The following is a 20,985-nucleotide window of genomic DNA, read 5'->3' on the forward strand; positions in this document are numbered from 1 at the left end:
GCAGCTTCATGTTCCTGAGATGCAGAACATCATTATCATCTTCAGTGCTGTCAGGCCGTGGCCCCAAAGGCTGTGCTAATTAGGTCGTTCTTTTCAGGTAAACTATGCATGGCAATCATGCCTGCTACGTGCTCTTTGCACAGCTTAGAGATTTTTATTTTAGAAAAGCCATCGAGGCAATTTATTGATTAATAAAGTTGCTTACATCATCTGCTAAGGGCATGTACAATCTTAGCCTGTCACATCATTTAGAGAAAGCCGTAGAGATAAGTCATACAATGCATTATTTCTTATTGTCGTCCCTAGTAGTTATAATGATAAATAATTAATTTTTAGTAAGAAATTAATTTGCTAAGGGAAAACATATTGTACTATACATAAAATAGCCTTCTATTATTTTTTAAGAGATGATCTCTTAGCTAAGGGAAGCTAAGGGAAGGCATCCTTCTTTTTCTTATTTATCTCTCATCCAACTAAGTAAATTTGTTTACATGGCTAGGCTAAGGGAAGGCTGACGTTACCGTGTTGTACATGCCTTAATAGACCACACCGATAATTTCCAGTTTGGTACATCCAATTTGGCTGGCTAAGATTAAACCGTCACGTAGTGCTCTAGCTTCAGCTGTGTCACCAATAAATGTTTGGTATCCCCAAGCAAGTTAGAAATACACCCCGATCATCCCCGATTACCGCACCTGAATCACCCAAGAAGGGGGATTGGGAGAATGCAACATCAACATCCAGCTTGTTATACCCTTCCCTGGGTTTCTCCCATCCATGCCAATGTGTCAGTTTTGTTTTTTTTAAGCGCTCTGAAATAGTTCAAGGCCAAGGCTAAATAAAATTGACTGTGAAGTTCTTGCCGGCTTTTGAACTTTTTCATCTCGATCGACCTGCCTCCAGATGTACGAGCATGCCATTGCAACTAGTTGTGGAAGATCAAGATCGAATTACCTAGGTGCCGCTTGCTGCTCCTTAATAAGACTTCAAAGACAGCCGACTTGTTCCTATCTTGAGAACATGCAACATTCAGATTTTCCCGAGTTGGCTATATGTACCCAAGAATGCATGCTTTGTGTCCTCACAATGTACCGAAGAAATCCGACAAAGACCGCTATTGATTATGTGATTGTTCGTGAAAATTGCCTTGCACGGATCGTGCCATGCAGCAATCTCCAAGCAAGGCTTAGGCCGAGCGGCGGAGGATCCTCGAGCTTAATGCTTAGGTTGCGGCTGAGGCCGCCCTGCGGTGGTGCGGCATCGGCAGGTGCGTGAAGCTAGGATGACAAGGTGGGCAATAGGAGAGCCGCTAGGCAAGAACGATGGCCATCGCGAAGACTTTTTTCGTTCAACTTTGTAAAATATATTAAGATAAAACGAATTTTGAATGAAAAATTGATTTCTGTGAATGTGTTTTTTCTGTATACGTGTCCTTTGGAGACGCCCATGGACCGATTCAGCACGTTTGGAGGATGATGATGCGAGACCGAGACCGCGAGCTCGTCTCCATCCATTTCCACGTGGCCTAGCGTGGCAGTGCGCGGGCCGGGCGGTGACCACCGCGCGCCTCCCCCACGAGCAACGCAGCACTGGGATCGCTTGGGCGGGCGGGCGGGCGAGACAGCGCTGCACCCCATGGATGGGCGATGGATGGATATCTTGGCTGTCAAACACAGGATCGAATTCGAAGCGCACCGTGGCGCTTCTCCGTTTCGTCTCGTCTCGTCTGCAGACTGCAGCTGGGTCTGGGTGACCGCCCGCCCGCCGCCAAAGGGCTGTAGTAGCAAGCAACACGACGAGACGAGACAGCGCCGTGCGGCGCCCATGCCCCAGGCGACGCCACCTGTATGTACCTGCCCACGCACGTCAAGTCGTCAACCGTAGCCGAAAGAGAGAAAGCGGTCCACATCTTGCCGTCCTCGCCGTTCCATCAACTCCCGTCGCTCGCTTTATTCCTCCTCGCCTCCTCCCCTTCTCTCCTCTCTTCTCCAGCAGAATCTCCACTCCACCAACCCGCCCGCATTCCCCCCTTGCTTCCTTCCTTCGCTTTACTCTTCCATCTACCTCCATCGCCGCCTCCCGCGCGCCATGGGCTCGTCGCCGGGGAGCAGCAGCTACGACTGCTCCTTCAAGATCCTCCTCATCGGGGACTCCGCCGTCGGCAAGAGCAGCCTACTCGTCAGCTTCGTCTCCGCCGCACCCGCCGACGACGACATATCCCCCACCATAGGTACGCTACCCTCCATCCCTCCTGCTCCAACCCACCTCTCCCTGGATCCCCCCCCCCCCGCCCCGCTGTGCCCGCCCCGATTAGCCAAAACACCACCAATAAATGCTGTTTGTCTCTAGTAGGGATTCCTGCCTGTCGGCGGGTAGCGTAATCGTACGCGCGTGTCCACTGTTTGATCGATCCCGTTGCGACGTGCGCACCTACCCTCCCTCCCTGCGGGATGGCATCATGATGGCACTGCTAGCCCCAAGGTGTTGCGGGAGGGATCACCCACCCAACACCGCGCCATCGATTCGGCCAGGCACGGACGTTTTTTACTTGTGCTGTTTCGCCCAGGAACCGTCCGTAACTGCCTTGTGCAGATTAATTGCTTCAGCTTCCTTGATGCGGCCACATCAACTTGTTCAACCACACATGTTTTACCTGCGCTGTTTCAGGCACCCTCAGCAACTGCTTCGTGATTCTTCTGCCATCTACGGAGTAGTATGTATGTTTACAGTCATCTGACGTTGAGCCGTTATCCCCTTTTAGTGACTCCAGCCACCACAACCTTGGTTTCAATTTTTTTTTTGTCACGAGTCCATAGAAATTTTTTTTTTTGTCACGAGTCCATAGATTTGGCGCAGGTGGAATTCTTAACTGTGTTCGCGGGCTACAAATCCAGTGGAAACAGCGGTTTAGGAACACAAGAGGTCGAACCTTATTTCCTTTTCTTTTCTGTAATGAAAACACTATAACTATCTCGGTTAAAAGTTTAAACTGATCAAAGTTGATGCATAAGCTACACCTAACGCCGACATGACCAGCAAGAGATGAAGGGAATCAGAACGATCCCAGACGCTTTTCATGATGTACTGTATTCGTCGACAGCCATCAGCTCAAAGTGCGTGTGTGATGTCATTTCTAGGATCAAAGTTCAGCTGGGATTATTGATGGTAGTAGCAAATGTTCCATGTCCACTGTGCAACGGACTTAGATTGTACACTCCATCACCTAAGTTTTCAGGCCGGTAAAAATCTTCTAACAGCTAGCAGTATCACCGTACCAGTCTGACGTGATATCCTGAAATTTTACCCATCAAATTATTCGGCTACTGACCCATGGTAGTTTACTGCATACAAGTGCGTTATGCTGTATTCATCTCCCTGTTATTTACTTGTCGGAGTTGAACTTCACTTGGCAACAATTTCCAGGAGTGGATTTCAAAATCAAGCTTCTCACTATCGGTGACAAGAAACTGAAGCTGACAATATGGGATACCGGTAAGTTCTTTTATGCCTTATTGTTTATGAGTTTGGTGTTCACATGCTTTCTCAACAATACTTTATTTATGTTATAAAGTTGTTTCTGTGCTTTAAGGAGCACTTATTTCTCGGTACCTTCAGACTTTCAATAGTAGCTCCAAAGCTACGAGCCTACTTGTCATGTGCTGATTTATTTTCGTGCCTAGCCATATGTCATTGTTTGGGCTATTTTTCCCTGGACACAACCACCGTATTAGACATTGTATGCACAAAGAAAAATGCTGCATTCTATCCTAAATATTAATGAATTCCAGTACAATACTGGTCAACGGTAGCGTGCTATTCTACAGCCAGTCGCATCGAATGGTGTTCCTACATTCAAGTGTTTGACAGCCTACTTCTTCATTGTTTGCAGCTGGCCAAGAGAGGTTTAGAACAATCACTAGTTCTTACTACAGAGGTGCTCATGGAATTATTCTAGGTAATATCGATTTTTTCTGATATATGATTACACGACAACATTTGGAAGCTCTTACCATTTTTCGTACCTGACTTGCAAATATGTTTTCATGCCAATATTACTGTTAATGTACTATTAATTATTTACTTCTCTTTTGATACATTTAAATTTTAGCTCGCAATTTCTTACAAATGGATCTTTTCCATATTCGTGTAAATCAAGAAAGATAGTGTACTCAAATACTGATTCATGAACAATATAGTGACTTCTCCAGGCTAGCTTTTATATAGGTGCATCCTTCCTGCCAAGTTGTAATCATTCCATTCGTATACAGACTCTTGGATGTGGTTTCAATGGGTAAACCTTGCCATGTTATCTTCTTGATTTTGTCGCTGTACTTAGTGTCACCTCACTACTATATCGTACCTCCTAATGATTTTGTATCACTTGTGTTAATATTAATGATGCTGAAATGCATCTTTTAATGAGTTTCTGGAACAAAATATCTAGAAATAACTGTTGCAGGCTTACTTCATTTCTTTTATCATGCGGCAAATGTTGCAGCTTAACTTGCAGAAGTTTAACTTTGTGCTGTCTTCTTCTGTTAGTTTATGATGTCACAAAAAGACAAAGTTTCACAAATTTGGCTGATGTATGGGCCAAGGAAATTGAATTGCACTCGACAAACAAAGAGTGCATCAAAATGCTTGTTGGAAACAAAGTGGACAAGGTAATACTTTATTTTTCTTAAAGTCAAATGGTTATTTAGTCTAACCAGATGAAGGGACTCTACAGTATCCTGAATATTATGGTTCGTTCTACCTTGCAGGATGAGGAAAGATTGGTAACAAGGGAAGAAGGGCTTGCCTTTGCAGAGGAATGTGGATGCCTATTTCTCGAGAGCAGTGCCAAAACAAGAGAAAATGTGGAGAAATGTTTTGAAGAGCTTGCACTAAAGGTACACCCATAGAAAGATACTAAGCAACACAACATTATCCTCTTTACTTTTGACAGTAGAACAATATATTCCATGAAATCCAAAAAAGATGGACTCTTATAGTTATGGATCATTCCATGCAGCATCCTTAAGTTAGTAGTTCAACAAATATATAGCTGACTAGTTTGTAACCACTTAAGATTATGACTCTGTTCTTCAGAAAGCAATCTTCCGGCATTGAACATTCCTTCATTAAATGCATGTATTTTACTTATCCCACCTTATTGCAAAGCACAGCTAGAAATAGTACTAGTGTACTACCCTTTTTTTGAAATGATGTAACTGCATCTGTTCCTATTGCTGTACCATCCCTGTGTGGTGAGTCTTAATTGGCTTTCAGAAATGTCTCCTGAATTTTTTTTATGTGACCGATGCAGTGATCAAGGCTTATTGTGCTGTCATCTTTCAGTTTGTTCATGTTTAAGTATTGAAGGGTACTCTAGGTTCCCTAACTTGCTTATCGCTTGAGTCCTGAACTTGTGGACTTGTCCCTTTACGCCTCAAAACTTGTATTACCGAGTTACTAGATTCATGTTTATAATAGACAGCATGAAAGCAATTCTGGATATTCTTCAGGCCTCAAAACTTGTTTCGTAGGTCACTAAGTGTTTGCTTTCTCTTCCATGCCGCTATTTAGCAGCAATTTTTTCTTTTTTGGTGAGGGATGGGCAAGATGGTCTTCAGGCCTGTTATCTGCCGAACCTGAACTTGTCAGATTTTTTGGAATATTGTTCACAGTCTTCCTTTTGTTACATGAGTTTCTTCTGCTTAGTTTTAATGTGCTGTTAAGTAAGCCTGTGATGTCTTGTCTGTGAGCTGTAAAAGTTGTTTACATGCACGCATAAGTCTATTGTTTCTGAACTGGTGCAAGGCAGCTTTCGCACATCTGCCAGATTTTTTATGGCCGATGTCTGCATGAAACTACCAGCCAAATTTGGGGATGTTGAGTTTTATCTAGATATGCCATGCAAGGTTAACTTGATATCCCCCTGAGCATGCAAATATATTGTCATGTGCTAATAATTTTTAAGATATGCTGTATGTTGAACCCTTTTCTGTTCCTAATATTGCTTACACTTCCATGCTTATGGTTGGGAATGATTTTGTCCCATCTGTAATTCTGTATATAACTACATCTGTCGTAGACTTGTAATTCCTTCTGTGTTATTTGTTCCATTATCATGCTGTATGGTCTTTTGTCATTTCACCGAGAAGTTGGTAGTTCTATTTTTTCCTCATGATAGGTTCATTTATCCTTGAGTCAATGACATAGGATTTCTTCATTGTATTTCATTTAGAAATCCTTGGCTCGCAGACAACACGGATAACTGAACATGCTCTGTATATGCAATCAGCAGTAGGTTTTTTCTGTTGTAGGCAGCATATCCGTACTGTACTAACAAAAGAACATGCTCGAAGCAATTTGCCAGTCTATTTTGTCAGATGATCGTCTTGATGCACTATAAATACTCGCAGATTTTGTTTACTCACAGATTTGGTATTTGGACATCATTGAACATGCATAACTTTTGTCCTTTGTTATGGATAGTGGAGTATTTTTTCCTGATTTCTGCAGTTATATCTTCACATAGCTATGTATATGCAATATATCTATCTTTGGCGAGCCCCTTTCCATGGGCAACACCATTGTATTAGCAGATTCATCCAGCTATATTTGTTGAGCTATATGTAATACTTCAGCGTGGCACAACAAAAATACTGTCCTAGAGAATATTGTTTGATTCAAGTGTAGAGAACATGTTTCCTTAATGCCTACAGTAGTATTCCATCATTGTGCTCGCTGTGTATAAATACCTTACCGTGCTGAGCTATTGCAGATTCTTGAGGTTCCAAGTCTCTCGGAGGAAGGCTCTTCAGTTGTTAAGAGGAACTCGCTGAAACAGAAGCAGGAGAACAACGCGAAACTTGGCGGAGGGTGCTGTCAGTAGATCCAGTTCATTGTATGCCCTAGACATAGCTTGTTCTTGTGTTGTGATGTAAATGAGTTGTAACTAAGTGCTCACCAGTGCAGCAGCCAGCGTGTGAGTAAAGGGATAAATGACAACAACTTGAGGTTTTGGTGTCAAGGGTGGGAGTTGATCTGTACAAAAGGGAGAAAATGGTTTTCCTGACAAACTTGGTCTGGTGACACGGTCTGCCTTGGGACGTGTTCTGCTGGTACATAATTCAGGTTGTTTTCCGGTTTCACATTATATTTGTTTCTCTACACATGGAACCAGTGTTACCTTTGGTTTTCTGTGGGGCCACTGTGATCTTGTATGAAACTGACTGTGATCTTGTATGAAACTGCTTGTTATTGCGTTTACATCATTTCTTGCTGTAACACTAGAAGCACTAGCCTGATCTGACCCTCGGTTGGGGCGATGCAATTGCACTGGCCAATCGCATGCATGGATGCATTATTCCCCCTTTCCAGTATTAGATGATTATTATTTTCCTGGTGTAGGGGTTCATACTCGGTCGTGTACTGTGGCTAGCAAGTCAGATTTTGTTCTAAGGCGTGAGACGACGCTCACGTGATAAGTAACTGCATCATGTGCGCGTACCTCCCGTCCTGTGTGCTGTTGGTTCTTGTGACCAGAGCACCCAAGGGACAACACTCATGATGCATATGGGCAGGGGAAGGCACGTGAAGGTGTACGTGATGCTCTCAGGTGGAGCGACCGCTAGCATGTCTTTCTGCACGGAAGGGCGCAGCAAAGGACGATCCTGTATCTCTGGCTTTGGCGGATTAATTATCTTTCAGGACTCGCACAAAAGGCATCAACAATGTACACTAACAGAACAAGACATAGTGGGTGCAATCTTCCTTCCTCGATCACTCCTACCTCTCGGCAAGATTAAAAACAAGCATCTATATTCAGCCAAGAAGGAAATGCCAAGACTGGCCTAGCAGGCTCTCACATACATTCCCATGGAAGCACAAGAAAAGAAAGGTTCGGGAGGATCCATGTCTAATGGCCAAAAACAGAACCGTGGGAGCAGCTCCAGCCATCAACCATTGGATTCTCATCTCATGGGTCCTCCTGGGGAGTAGGCAGCAAAATTATGAGGGCATTTTTGTTCAGGCGGGCCACGCTGATTGATCTATTCAGGGAAGTGGGCCATGAGGACGGACCGCAGCGGTTGGGCCACGGCCTCGCTGGTTTTGTCCATGTTTCCCCCGACCGCACGCATACATACAGATACACATGGACATGCATACTCCGTATATACACACGGCGCGGGCGGGCTCCACTGCCGACACTGGCTGATCCGGCCAGCGGTGCCTATAATCCTCAAAAACGTTTTCGTCCAATTTTTGTTTCTCAAACCCATTTTGAGTTTATATTTGGACACTTGTAGGCCAGCAGACATATTATTGTGTTCAAGTCTGCTACTGCATCAGGTTAAGCCACAGGTTTAGCGAAAGATGAGCGTTTCAGGAGCTTAATTCAAAATTAAATGTGAACTACTACTTACTACTGGTACAATGCAAATATGCTGGTTGTGCATGGGAGTGGATTTCCTTTTTTTTTGCCCGAGCTATATGTAGCTCGTTTTTCTTCAAAATTCAAAAATGACATTCAAAGAGTCAATTTTTTTGAAAAACTATTCTGGAAGTAGACATTGTGTGTTCTACCAATGTGTGAAATTAACCGGGGACACCTTATATTCTAGGATGCACACAAGAAAACAAAATCTGGCAGATTTTAATGTTTTAAAATTTTGCACTAGATACTCCTATAGGTGTCAGATTTTGTCATCTCTGCATATCCCCGAATATAAGCTATTTTGAGTTCATAATTTGCATGTTGATGGAACACAACATTTTTTTTTAGGAAAAAGAGCTACATGTAGTTCGGACTACATTTATGGTTTCCAGGATGTGTATTGCCTTCGTCCCTATACACATGGGTTCGAGGTTCAAGTTTGACCATTAGATTTAACCTGCAAAGCATGTGTTATGTTCTAAAAAGGATATGCCATTGTATTTGTATTCCTAATGATAGACTGTTGTGACGCCTCTAATGGATTATTGATTAATTTGATGGTGAAAGTTAAAACACATAAAACAACATCGTCATGTAAATAGTAACGGAAGGAGTGTCGCCATCACAACTTCACTGGCCATGTGGCTCTTTAGCATACACTAGTTGGACACACAAACGGAAGGTACGTACGCCCGAACAATGAATTTATTGGTATCCCCATTTGAAGGTTAGGCATGTGTCTGGTTTAAGCACAAGATGAAATTTAACAAATATTTGGCTATTGTTTTTGATTTCCCATATTTTGACCAATGTTGGCAACAAAAATGAACTAGAACCGGCTAGAGAGCATGGACATGTCAAGATATTGGCAACCATCCAAGAAAGAGCCAAAATGTTGGTCATGCTATTTTTCTTAAAAATGGTTGCCTTTGGTCAGCACCAAATATACCCTAGTTCCTTCCGGTGGTACTTGGTGGGAATCATCGCGCTCATTCTCGTCCTCTTCGCTTGACTTTTAAGTTTAAGTTTCTTCTCACCCTGCCTAGGTTTCTCGTGCCTAGTCTCTTTCCTCCTTGCTCCAGAATGATGGTCGAGACATGGTTTTGAGGTACTAAGGGTCGATGGTCAAGGTACGGAGGAACATGTTCTCGCCTCTCATAGTTTCGAGGAACCGCATGTTCTGAGAATCGAGTCGATGATCGGCTCTTGGGTTCACGTTCTCCTTCGCACGACTCCATTCCGGTCGTTCATACAATTTAAAAAGGCCTTGCTTCCTCGAACAACTCTGCCCCATGAGACCAAGGGGTGATGATCTGCAACAACCAACGAAGCTTAAAGGGCAGCAACCCTCCAAAAGTCAAGGGTGCGGCCCCCACAAAGACAATAAGGGATATTGCCCTTTGACACCTAGTTTCGGGCTTCAAAACCTTAACTAGACGATACTGTCCCCTCGTTTGTTTGCTGCTCATTCAAATCTACAAAAGGAAAGACGATTTACGGCAATGATGACTCCTCGGCGGTGATGACGAGCCCGGATGTTGCGAACCGTCCTCCTATCCAAGAGGCATGGTAGTTGCTTCTCCTCCTCAGTGGTGTTGATCACAATGGTGTGGTGGCTCCCTCTAGTGGGGAGACGGTACTCCTCCTCGATGTCATGGTGTTGTTGAATTAAGCTGTGAGGACTGTTGAACCTCCTAGTGCGGAGTTCGGTAGCAGTGGCGTTTTTTTCCTTAGTGAGTGGCTCAATGTTTATCAAACCACCAAGAGGATGGTGACTGAAACGGAACCGATGTAGTTGTCAACTACAATAATATGATTTGCAAGATAAATAATATATCATGATAAAAGCTTTTAATACTTTTGACATTAAATAAAAACCAATGAACAAAGTAAATTAGTTTTTTTTTATTATGGAGAAATTTGGACTAGGGCTCATGATATCATTGACTAATACCCCATCCATCATTGACCAGTACAGATTTATCTACATTTGGATGTTTCAGCGTGATCTACATTTGGATGTTTCAGTGTGCAGCAGTAAAACGTAACCAACTCAATATGCAAACCTCATTAAAAGGAACATGCGCATCATCATCATTGTGAACTTCGCGGGAACGGCGACTAAAGATGAAGAAACAGCCGGCCATCGCCTTCGATTCGGTTCCTATCTCTTTCTGTCTTTCTTTCCTACGGCCGGTGAACCGATCGAGAGTGCCGAAGAAGACGTACGCCCGCGCTCCATACCGGATAATCTCGGTCCCGCGTCACGCGATCGCTCACGACATCGAGAGAGATTCAATACGGCAACAGCGACGTCCTCCCATCCTCCTCACTGACGCGGTGACGCCTCGTCGCCGTGCTGATCCAGCGTCACACCTCCTGAGTCCTGAACTCCTCATCTGTAACTTCTCGACGGCTACCGCCTGATCGGGGTCCAGCCTAAACCTAGTTCAGCCTACCGCCTACGTACAGCCAAGATAGTTAGTGTATGCTCGAGTGATTAGGAAGGCTGAGCAGAACTGCCTGGATAATTAATTTGCTCTTAATTAGAACTCGATTAATTAGCTCGCACCAAAGACAACTCTGTTGTCGTAATCAGCCGATCGGTTAAATAAGCAGAGAAGATAATGCTAAGCTACAACAGGTCTGATGATTGATTGGCGTGGTCCAAACTCTTGAAACCATATCCAAAGATTAGAGAGTCGACTCTGGTTTTAAAATGGTTAGCTACTAGCTAACAGATTAGGAGGAGGATAACATGTCGCTGACAAGAGGATTATTCTCCGGAAGATTCCGACGAGCGAATTAGCAAAATACCAGTTCAGACCGAATGGACGCCTAGCTAGCAGGCTAAATCCTGAACTAATTGCTAGCACCCAGTCATTGTCGCAGGCGAAAAAGTGCTGCAAACAGATTAGTATAAGCTGAATCCGATTTACTTAACTACTGGTTGGTAGTAAGTAGGCAGTAGCGCTAATGTTTTGCATGTTCTGGCACCCGGAGTGCGCGCCAAGTTGCGTTCAGAATGCAGCTCGGCCTCAGTTGCTCGATGCCGCATATAGCGCAAAAGACAAACTGATTACCTAATTACCTAGCCAGTAGCTACATGTGACGCAGCACAGCCTCTCCGTTTGTCTAGACTAACGACGAACAGATCGTCACTGTTCCCTTTCGACTGTAATATAAGCACGTGGACCAGTGGTTAGGACGACTTGTGCGAGCGAGAAGACATCAGAAGGCCGACATATAGCAGAATAATCTGCAGAAAAAAGGGGCACCATAAAACCTTTTTTTCAAAGTTGAAAGCAATATTTAAAGTTTTGCTAAAAAATCTGCCCTTTTCAAAATGTAAAAGATGTTGCACTTTACCAACTTGCAAAATCTTAAGACGTTTTTTTTTAATTTGGGGCTATACAAAAATTTAGTAACTTTGATTGCACTATTCACTAGTTTAGATGTAAGATATGGGCCGTGCTACACCGAGGTCGACCTTGTTTTGTGCCTAACGCGAGGTCACTCCGACAATACCATAAAAAGCAACGGGAGGGACCACCCTTTCCTGAAATAGAAAGAAGAGCTCGCGAGCGGGAGAGATCGAGAGAAACTCTCATGGCATTGAACACATGTGGGGCCACAACCCAGATGGTCCAAAACAGCATCTTTTCTACCTACTACTCCACGTTGGATCCCATCTTCTCCACAACGAAATGGTCCAGTTACATCTGGAAATCAACCGGACGACAGAGGAGAACAGCAGAAACAAGACCGACGTGTTACATCAAGATCTCAAACAGAACAAAAGAGGAGAACAACAAAGATGAACAAAGATAATTTGGAGCAGTTACATCTCATCCTAGCAAAAATCCTCCTCCTCCATCGGCATAAGTTTTTTCCCACCACACCTTCTTCTCTAACAAACTTACCAGTTACATCTTGCTATTCTTGAGTATAATACATGCATGGATTCATAGTTGAGCAAGTAAAATCTGAAATCTAATGGTGATGGAGAGAGATCAGAAATTCGTGCTACATCTACTTTAACTGCATATAAACATCAGCCTGCAGGTACATCTAATTTCAGGTCACATCCTAAAAAGAAAAAGATGCAACATTTACTATAAAGTAGAGGAAGAGTAACATCTAGTAAATGATGTAGGAACTAGGAAGAGTAACATGTAGTAACAAAATGAGGCGTGCATGCTTGAATAAAATTATGACAGTAGTATATAGTAGTAGCAAAATCAGTTACAACAGAGGAAGAGTACCATCTAGTAATAAAATTACCATGTGTTACATCTCCTGTCATAATTCCTACAATGTAACTGATTTATACTACAAAAAAAAGTTTGAAATATGCTCCATCTGCGGGCTAGAAAAAGTGTTTATTACTAGAAAATTGGCATGTGTTACATCTAGGGAGCAGAAAAAACTCCCATCTGATGTAGATTTTACCTAGGGAAATTACAGCGTGTTAAAATCTTCATGCCATCATTGCTACAATGTAACAGATTTGACCTTCAAAAAATAACACATGTTCCATCTAGGAGCCAGAAAAACTCCCATCTAAAGAATTTACACCTAGCAAAATGACATGTGTATTACATCTACAATCTAGAAAATTTCCATCTAAAAGATTAAAGCTCGGAAAATTATGATGGATTACACCTCATGTCATGATTGAAACAGTATAACAGATTTACCAAAAACAAAATGGTAGATGTTCCATCTACGGGCCAGAAATACTCCCATCTAGAAAATTACACATAGCAAAAGTTATAAAACAAAAATGTTGTGCATACGAAGTTTTCTATCCATATGTGTACGACCATTCCTTTGCACCTTGCGATGGTCAGCAAATGGAACACACACGGCTAGATGGAAACATCGCACAAGGATCAGATGGAATTTGTCTTACGTGCAGCAGTACTCGCTATAAAAAGATGTAAAGATGTGTTACATCTACCGGGATACCCTAGAGGAAAATCCCATCTAATAAAGTACACACAGCAAAGCTGGATATCTGTTACATATATGGGTATATACCTGAAACATCTACAGGCATGAAAACATACATCTACTAAAAAAGAGATTACATCTAGAAAAATCAGGTGGAGATGTAGCCGTTACCAGGATGGAAGCCTCCGCCGCTGATATGTAGCTTCTAACACGCGGATGCAACCCCCGCCTCCAGGGTGCAGCGAGGCTCCGCCGAGGATGTAGCCTCTACCGCGGGGAGCGAGCAGGCCCCGCCGGGGATGTAGCCTCCGCCCCGCGACGATGCAGCCTCCGCCCCGCTAAGGTGGCGCGATCGCTGCGAGGATGTTGCCACCACGATGATCTACCAAGACCGGTGTGCAGCGCCGCCGATTTACCAACTAGGCAAACACGTAGCTGTCGGATCGACGATAAACTCGCCAAGGAATAGGCAGGAATGGGGAACGGATCGAGGCGGGCGGAACCTCCTCCTGAGCCTCTCCGCTGGGCTGGGCTCCGCCGCGCGAACCGTAGTGAAGGCGGTGGCATTCGAGATGGCGTACGCAAGGGCCGGAATTGCAAGTAAGGCCATGGAGGAGCAGGACCTCTCGGGGCTGGCGACGGGAGGACCAGAGCGGCCCGGGATCTCGGGTCCGGCGGCGGGAGGACCAGGGCGGCCGGGGATCTCGTCACGGCGGTGCAAGAGCTCCGGCGGCGGCGGCCGCGCGCACCGGTTGCTAGACGGAGGGCTGGGCTGGGGATCTGATAGCGACTTGCAATTTGGTCAGGGGAAAGGGAGATGGGAAACTGGGAACGGGAGTAAAGAGTAGTTGTGCTTGCTTCTGGTGCTGTTCCGGTCTTTCACAACGAGTTGACCGGGCCGTTAGATTTAGATCGCGTGGCAGCGCCGAGTGACCTCGTTTTTAGCTAGATCTAGGTCGACTACGGAATAGAAATTGCGGTAAGATATTGTCTAAAAATATTTTGTGCTGACATTTTGCATATTGGTAGAGTACAATTTTAACTATATTTTGGTATTTTTTCATATTTTTTATTTGAAAACTTCAAAATGCTATTTTTTAAAAACAAAATAGCCCCATGGAGTCTGAGGTCCATTTGTCCACACTCCACACACCTCGAGGTGGTATATTCTAGGGGAAACGAGGGATCCTGAAATTGAGCTTTATAAATTTTAGTGATAAAAATACTTACACTTAAGCTTCTTCTTTCACTAGGATTTTTACCTTCGGTTTCGCTAATTTCCAGCCAACTCGTAGAAAATATAATTGCACTGCGATTCGTGCTATCATGAGTTGCAACTGAGAACTTTTTAGTTAGACATGGGATAGCAACTCTGAAAAAAATATCCGAAACCATTGGTTCGCTTCATTATTTGTACTAGTCATTAGTTGCAACTAGGCTGCAAGTGTCGTGATCCATTGGATTGCTTTGTGGTTTAGTACTAGTAATGAAATGCAATTCGATGACTGAGAATCAGTCACACCCAAGAAAAATTAAGCTCAGATGATGTTCATTCTACTCGGATGATATCCATTGTACGTAACGTTCGTAGAGTCGCGCTGATCTAAACATATCCAACTTGCCTGAACTAACTAATCCCCCTTCACATCCAAGTGTTCATATCCATTCAAATTTAGACAAAGTAAGATACTCCCTCCGTCCATTAATAGATGTTCGGTGGTCTGTTTAAATTCGGATGTATCTATGCACTAAAGTATGTCTAGATATATTTGAATTTAGACAAATTTTTGACATCAAAAGATGGACAGAGGTAGTATGTTTTATGGGACGAAGGGAATACTTGAAGTGTTGGCCACATCACCACTACCATACGCCACAAAGTTTAAAATGGCTAACAAAATTCCAAATATAGTCGAGCGCCAGTCTGGATCCGTCGGACAGGGCACTGAACGTGCCAACGACCCACAAATACATGCATGATTGATTTGGGGGAATCGTACTCGGCGCTGCGTACGAGCATCGGCCTGATAGAGTGATAGCGTAGGGCCGATCGATCCGTGCAGGCGCGGCACGAGCTCCATCGGTCCAGCACTGCCGACAGGAACAGGTCACTGCCTTATCATCACCGCGCCCATTCCGACGTGGCGCCGTACCGTCCCGTCTCGTCGCCACATGCGTCCATGAGTGCCACTCCATTATTGACACTGACCTGCGCACCTCGTGCCTCTGCTTATAGGCTTCACTGCAACTGCAGTAAACTCACGATCTGAGCAACGTACAGTAGAGTAGCTTGAGACTTGTGAACTGAACTGAACTTGAAAATACACCGGGCGAATGCACAGTTTTTACATAAGCAAATTGATTGATGACAAGGGTTCCAGATACCATCCACGGTTTACAGCTCAAGGCACCACAGACTCACTGACCGACTGATCGAAATGATTCAAAGCAAATTAACGAGGCGATCGAGGAACTAAAAGGAACGATTCATGCATGCGATGGAAGCGGTAGGTCGATCTTCACACGACGAACGGAAGGGAGCCACGGACCAAGCTGCTTGGCTTAGTAGTCGGTGGTGGGGAGCTGCTCGTGGCTGCGGTTGATGAAGAGGAGCTCGTAGACGACGCCGGCGAGGCCACCGCCGATGAGTGGGCCGACCCAGTACACCCACTGGTATCCCCACTCCCAGCTGACGAGGGCGGGGCCGAAGGACACGGCGGGGTTCATGGAGGCGCCGCTGAAGGCTCCGCCGACGAGGATGTTGGCGCCCACGATGAAACCGATGGCGATGGGCGCGATGGTGCCGAGCTCGCCCTTCTTGGGGTCGACGGCGGTGGCGTAGACGGTGTAGACGAGGCCGAAGGTCATGACGATCTCCAGCACCAGCGCCTCCCAGCAGGACACGCCGGAGAGCGCGAAGAAGCCGGTGGGGAGCCCGCCGGTGGCGAAGCGGAGCAGGAAGCAGGCGGCGGTGGAGCCGAGAAGCTGGGCGATCCAGTAGAGCAGGCCGCGGAAGAGCGTGATGTTGCCGCCCAGGAAGGCGCCGAAGGTCACGGCCGGGTTCACGTGCCCGCCCGAGATGTTGGCGCCCACGGACACCGCCACGAACAGCGCGAAGGCGTGCGCGATGGCCGCCGCGATCAGCCCGATCGGGGCATCCGTGCCGCCGCTAAGCTTGGCTGCACCCACAAATCCAAGACTTGTCAGATACTGAATCAGTGAAACAAAATACTATTAAGTGCATGATTCCTTAAAAGTTTCCCCATTTATCTCTACCGTTTGGAGAAGCTAGCTGGGTTGTTAATTCAGCTGCTGCAAGTGTGTCATTTTTTTGCTACTTGTGGACACTAGAGAGCACATGGCATGTGTGTGTGTGTCAGAGTGGCTGGATCTGAACAGAAGCTACTGACTGATGATTTCCATGCCTCATGGAGTCATGCCTAGGAGTGGGGAAGATATGATTCTCCACGTAATCTCAAGGGCAAACCAGTCATCTGCACCAATCATTCTTCATTCTCCACCTAAAAGGCCGTATGACACCACCACTTTCTGACTTTCTGAAACAGAACTTCTCTAGGCTTCTAGTAAAGTGTTTCTTCTTTTAAGCGTGATGGAAAGGGATTTTGTCTCCAAATGCAAGTGGCGGTTTTTTTTTTCCTTTTCTTTGTGGTGAGCGTGCGTACTACGATGCAGATTCATGAACTTGCTCCTAATCTAATCTAATCTAATCCATGACATGGTGTACGCGAGGCTGGGAAACTAATTGACGACTCACCGAAGGCGACGCCGGAGCCCTGGCCGGCGAAGACGAAGATGAGCGTGGAGATGAACTCCGCGACCGCCGCCTTGAGGGCGCCGGTCTCGTACACCTCATGGTGCGTCCCCACGGCGATCCTGCTGACCGGCATTTTCTCTCAGCTGGCTAGCTCTCACACACCTGCAGAGGCAGCTAGAGGAAGAAGATTGGCCGGAGCTGGGAGAGATGAGTTGGTGAGGAAGGAGCGGGGCATAGAGGCGGTATATATACACCCGGCCGCGCGCGGGGGCTCGGTCGATCCACCGGGCAGCTTGGCGCAGCCCACCGGGTGTGGCCGGTCAGTTCACTGATCTGAACGAAGGGTGTGACACGTAGACACCCCCGGAAAACACCGTATTAGGATCACATGATTGTTTCTGCGTGAAGGTTCTGGATGCCTGGATCAGGTGATGGCCACAGCTGTTATTTTGGAGAAACTGGTGGACGTATCTGCATGCTCACAGCCTCACACGTTAACTGCATATCCTCCGCGGAAGGAGTACTCGTATAGTTTATGAAATTGATGGGAGCGAGGAGATAATGTTTCTTGTTGAGGCGAAATGGGAGGGAAAAAGCTTGTCTGAACCAATCAGAGACTTCCTAATATTTGGGACAATTTGTTGATTGTAAATGGGAAGCATCGAAAAAAGGAAAAAAAAGATCAGTTAGAGCAACAAGAAGGAACCATTGTTGGTGAAGATAATCTAAAGGTCTATATTACTGAATTTGATAAGAAATTGTTTGAGGCACCGGCGCTAAATAATATTTCGATAGTAGAGGAGGTGCAGGACATTCCTCAGATGTCAAATGTCGAGAATGAGATTTTGACAACTCCTTTTTCTGAGGAAGAGGTTTATGAGGCGATCTCACAAATGGAACATAATAAAGCTCCTGAGCGTGATGGTTTCCCGGCGGAGTTTTATCAAAAAAATTGGGTGGTAATAAAGGACGACTTGATGGCGCTTTTTCATCAGTTCAGTAATGGGGATTTGCCTCTTTATAAACTGAATTTTGGCGTAATCACATTATTACCTAAGAAAGAGGATGTGGTTCAAATACAACAATATAGACGAATTTGCTTACTTAATGTGTGTTTCAAAATATTTACTAAAACGGGTACAAATCATAAAGAGTTATAAAACCAACACAATCTGCTTTTATGCCAGGGAGGAATATCTTAGAAGGGGTGATCATCCTTCATGAAACTATTCATGAGTTACATAGTAAGAAATGGATGGGGTTTTGTTCAAGATTGATTTTGAAAAGGCATACGATAAAGTAAAATGGTCATTTTTACAACAGACTTTGAGAATGAAGCGATTTGCTCCAGAATGGTGTAGAGTGGTTCAACAATTTGTTCAAGGGGGAGCATCGGTGTAAAGGTAAATGATGACATTGGTCATTATTTTCAGACAAAAAAAGATTTGAGGCAAGGAGATATGTTGTTTCCAATGCTCTTTAATATTGTAGTGGATATGCTAGCCATCATAATTGAACGAGCAATAGATGATGGTCAAGTTGTGGAGCTTATTTCTCATCTTGTTGAGGGTGGCATCTCTATATTACAATATGTTGATGATACAATCCTTTTTTTGGAGCATGATCTCTTGAAAGTTGTTTATATAAAATTAATTCTATGTCTGTTTGAAGAGCTCTCAGGACTTAAAATTAATTTCCATAAAAGTGAGATTTTTTTTGTTTTGGTAAGGCAAAGGATGAGGTTGATCAGTGATACGTCTCCAACGTATCTATAATTTCTGATGTTCCATGCTTGTTTTATGACAATACCAACATGTTTTGTTCACACTTTATATCATTTTTATGTGTTTTTCGGAACTAACCTATTGACGAGATGCCGAAAGGCCGATTGCTGTTTTCTGCTGTTTTTGGTTTCGTAAATCCTAGTAAAGAAATATTTTCGGAATCGGACGAAATCAAGACCGAAGGCCTTATAATTCCTGAAGCTTCCGAGCACCGGAGAAGAGTCGGAGGGGTGCCAGGGGGGCCCACACCACCTGGCCGCGCGGCCCAAGGGGGCGCGCCCCCTATGGTGGCACCAGCCCGTGGCCCCTCCGACTCCGATTCTTCGCTTATTTAAGCCGTCGTGACCTAAAAACATCGACGTAAAAGACGAAACTCCAGTAAAGACTCCGGGCGCCGCCACATCGCGAAACTCCACCCGAGGGACGAAGTCTCTCGTTCCGGCACCCTGCCGGGCGGGGAATTGCCCCCGAGCCATCTCCACCGCCGTCTCCACCGCCGTCTTCACCGCCATCGCCGCTCCATGATGAGGAGGAGTAATCCACCCCCGAGGCTGAGGGCTCCGCCGTAGCTATGTGGTTCATCTCTCTCCCATGTACCTCAATACAATAATCTCATGAGCCGCTTTACATGATTGAGATTCATATGAGTTTTGTATCACTACTATTCTATGTGCTACTCTAGTGATGTTATTAAAGTAGTTTTATTCCTCCCGCACGTGTGCAAAGGTGACAATGTGTGCACCGTGTTAGTACTTGGTTTATGCTATGATCATGATCTCTTGTAGATTGCGAAGTTAACTATTGCTATGATAATATTGATGTGATCTATTCCTCCTACATATGCATGAAGGTGACAAGTGTGCATGCTATGCTAGTACTTGGTTTAGTCTTTTGATCTATCTTACACTAAAGGTTACTAAAATATGAGCATTATTGTGGAGCTTGTTAACTCCGGCATTGAGGGTTCGTGTAATCCTACGCAATGTGTTCATCATCCAACAAGAGTGTAGAGTATGCATTTATCTGTTCTGTTATGTGATCAATATTGAGAGTGTCCACTAGTGAAAGTCTAATCCTAGGCCTTGTTCCTAAATATCGCTATCGCCGCTTGTTTATCGTTTTATCGCGTTACTACTGCTGCGTTACTATCGCTTGTTCATCGTCTCGGGCAAAGCACTGTTTCGGTGCCGTTGCTACTACTTATTCATACCACCTCGTATTTCACTATCTCTTCGCCGAACTAGTGCACCTATTAGGTGTGTTGGGGACACAAGAGACTTCTTGCTTTGTGGTTGCAGTGGTTGCATGAGAGGGATATCTTTGACCTCTTCCTCCCCGAGATCGATAAACCTTGGGTAATCCACTTAAGGGAAACTTGCCGCTGTTCTACAAACCTCTGCTCTTGGAGGCCCAACACCGTCTACAAGAATAGAAGCTCCCGTAGACATCAAGCACTTTTCTCGGCGCTCGTTGCCGGGAGGAAAGGTAAAAAGGCACTCATACTCCGGCTCCGTGTAACGATACTTTTCCGGCGCCATTGTGTTTGTGCTCGAAGCTATTTCCTTTAGATCCTGCAATTGCATCTTTTTGTTTCTTGTTTTTATTTTCACTAGTTAGGCATAATGGAAAACAACAAAAAAATTAGTGAGCTTTTTAATCTTTTTCCTGATTTAGAATTGTTTGGCGCAAACATTAAAAAACCAATGGAACCTCATTTGCATGCTAGTAGCGATGTTATTAGTATGAATGCAATTACTGCTAATGCTATGGAGAAGTCTAAGCTTGGGGAACCTAGCTTTTGTGATCTTTTTAGCTTCCCATCTTCAGGTGAGAAAATTTGCTCTGATAACACTTTATCTCCCATATGCGATAACTCTAATGATGCTTGTGATATTTTAAATGCACCTACTAAAAGTATCCCATATAAAATACCTATGAAAATTATTGAACGTGTTATGGATAACCGCTATGAAGGGGATGGAACCGTGCATCCCGGAGATCATTTATCGTTTTTGCATGAATTATGCGGGTTATTCAAGTGTGCA

General features: G+C 44.6%; 2 protein-coding genes across 2 annotated transcripts; one reads left to right on the plus strand and one right to left on the minus strand.

Moving 5' to 3' along the window:
* Nucleotides 1–2,025: 2,025 nt before the first annotated feature.
* On the plus strand, nucleotides 2,026–7,262 carry LOC124701429 (ras-related protein RABC2a-like). The gene is made up of 6 exons (XM_047233478.1): nucleotides 2,026–2,230; nucleotides 3,424–3,492; nucleotides 3,890–3,955; nucleotides 4,543–4,664; nucleotides 4,764–4,892; nucleotides 6,770–7,262. The coding sequence occupies exons 1-6, from the start codon at nucleotides 2,089–2,091 to the stop codon at nucleotides 6,878–6,880; spliced, it is 639 nt and encodes a 212-aa protein (XP_047089434.1). The 5' UTR covers nucleotides 2,026–2,088; the 3' UTR covers nucleotides 6,881–7,262.
* Nucleotides 7,263–15,686: 8,424 nt separating this feature from the next.
* Nucleotides 15,687–17,382, minus strand: LOC124701428 (aquaporin TIP1-1-like). Its single transcript, XM_047233477.1, has 2 exons — nucleotides 17,157–17,382; nucleotides 15,687–16,560 (listed from the first exon to the last, which is right to left on the minus strand). Exons 1-2 carry the CDS (start codon nucleotides 17,287–17,289, stop codon nucleotides 15,944–15,946), a joined length of 750 nt encoding a protein of 249 aa, XP_047089433.1. The 5' UTR covers nucleotides 17,290–17,382; the 3' UTR covers nucleotides 15,687–15,943.
* Between the last annotated feature and the right edge of the window lie 3,603 nt (nucleotides 17,383–20,985).

Source organism: Lolium rigidum, chromosome 3 (genome assembly GCF_022539505.1).
Source record: "Lolium rigidum isolate FL_2022 chromosome 3, APGP_CSIRO_Lrig_0.1, whole genome shotgun sequence".
Lineage (NCBI taxonomy): Eukaryota > Viridiplantae > Streptophyta > Magnoliopsida > Poales > Poaceae > Lolium > Lolium rigidum.

What these genes read in the sequence shown, in the direction of transcription:
- LOC124701428 (XM_047233477.1), bottom strand. Translation starts at nt 17,289, where the DNA reads ATGCCGGTCAGCAGGATCGCCGTGGGGACGCACCATGAGGTGTACGAG. An exon ending in GGGCTCCGGCGTCGCCTTCG is followed by an intron (nt 16,561 to 17,156) that starts GTGAGTCGTCAA and finishes TTGTGGGTGCAG; the next exon opens with CCAAGCTTAGCGGCGGCACG.
- LOC124701429 (XM_047233478.1), top strand. Translation starts at nt 2,089, where the DNA reads ATGGGCTCGTCGCCGGGGAGCAGCAGCTACGACTGCTCCTTCAAGATC. An exon ending in CGACATATCCCCCACCATAG is followed by an intron (nt 2,231 to 3,423) that starts GTACGCTACCCT and finishes AACAATTTCCAG; the next exon opens with GAGTGGATTTCAAAATCAAG. An exon ending in TTGGAAACAAAGTGGACAAG is followed by an intron (nt 4,665 to 4,763) that starts GTAATACTTTAT and finishes TCTACCTTGCAG; the next exon opens with GATGAGGAAAGATTGGTAAC.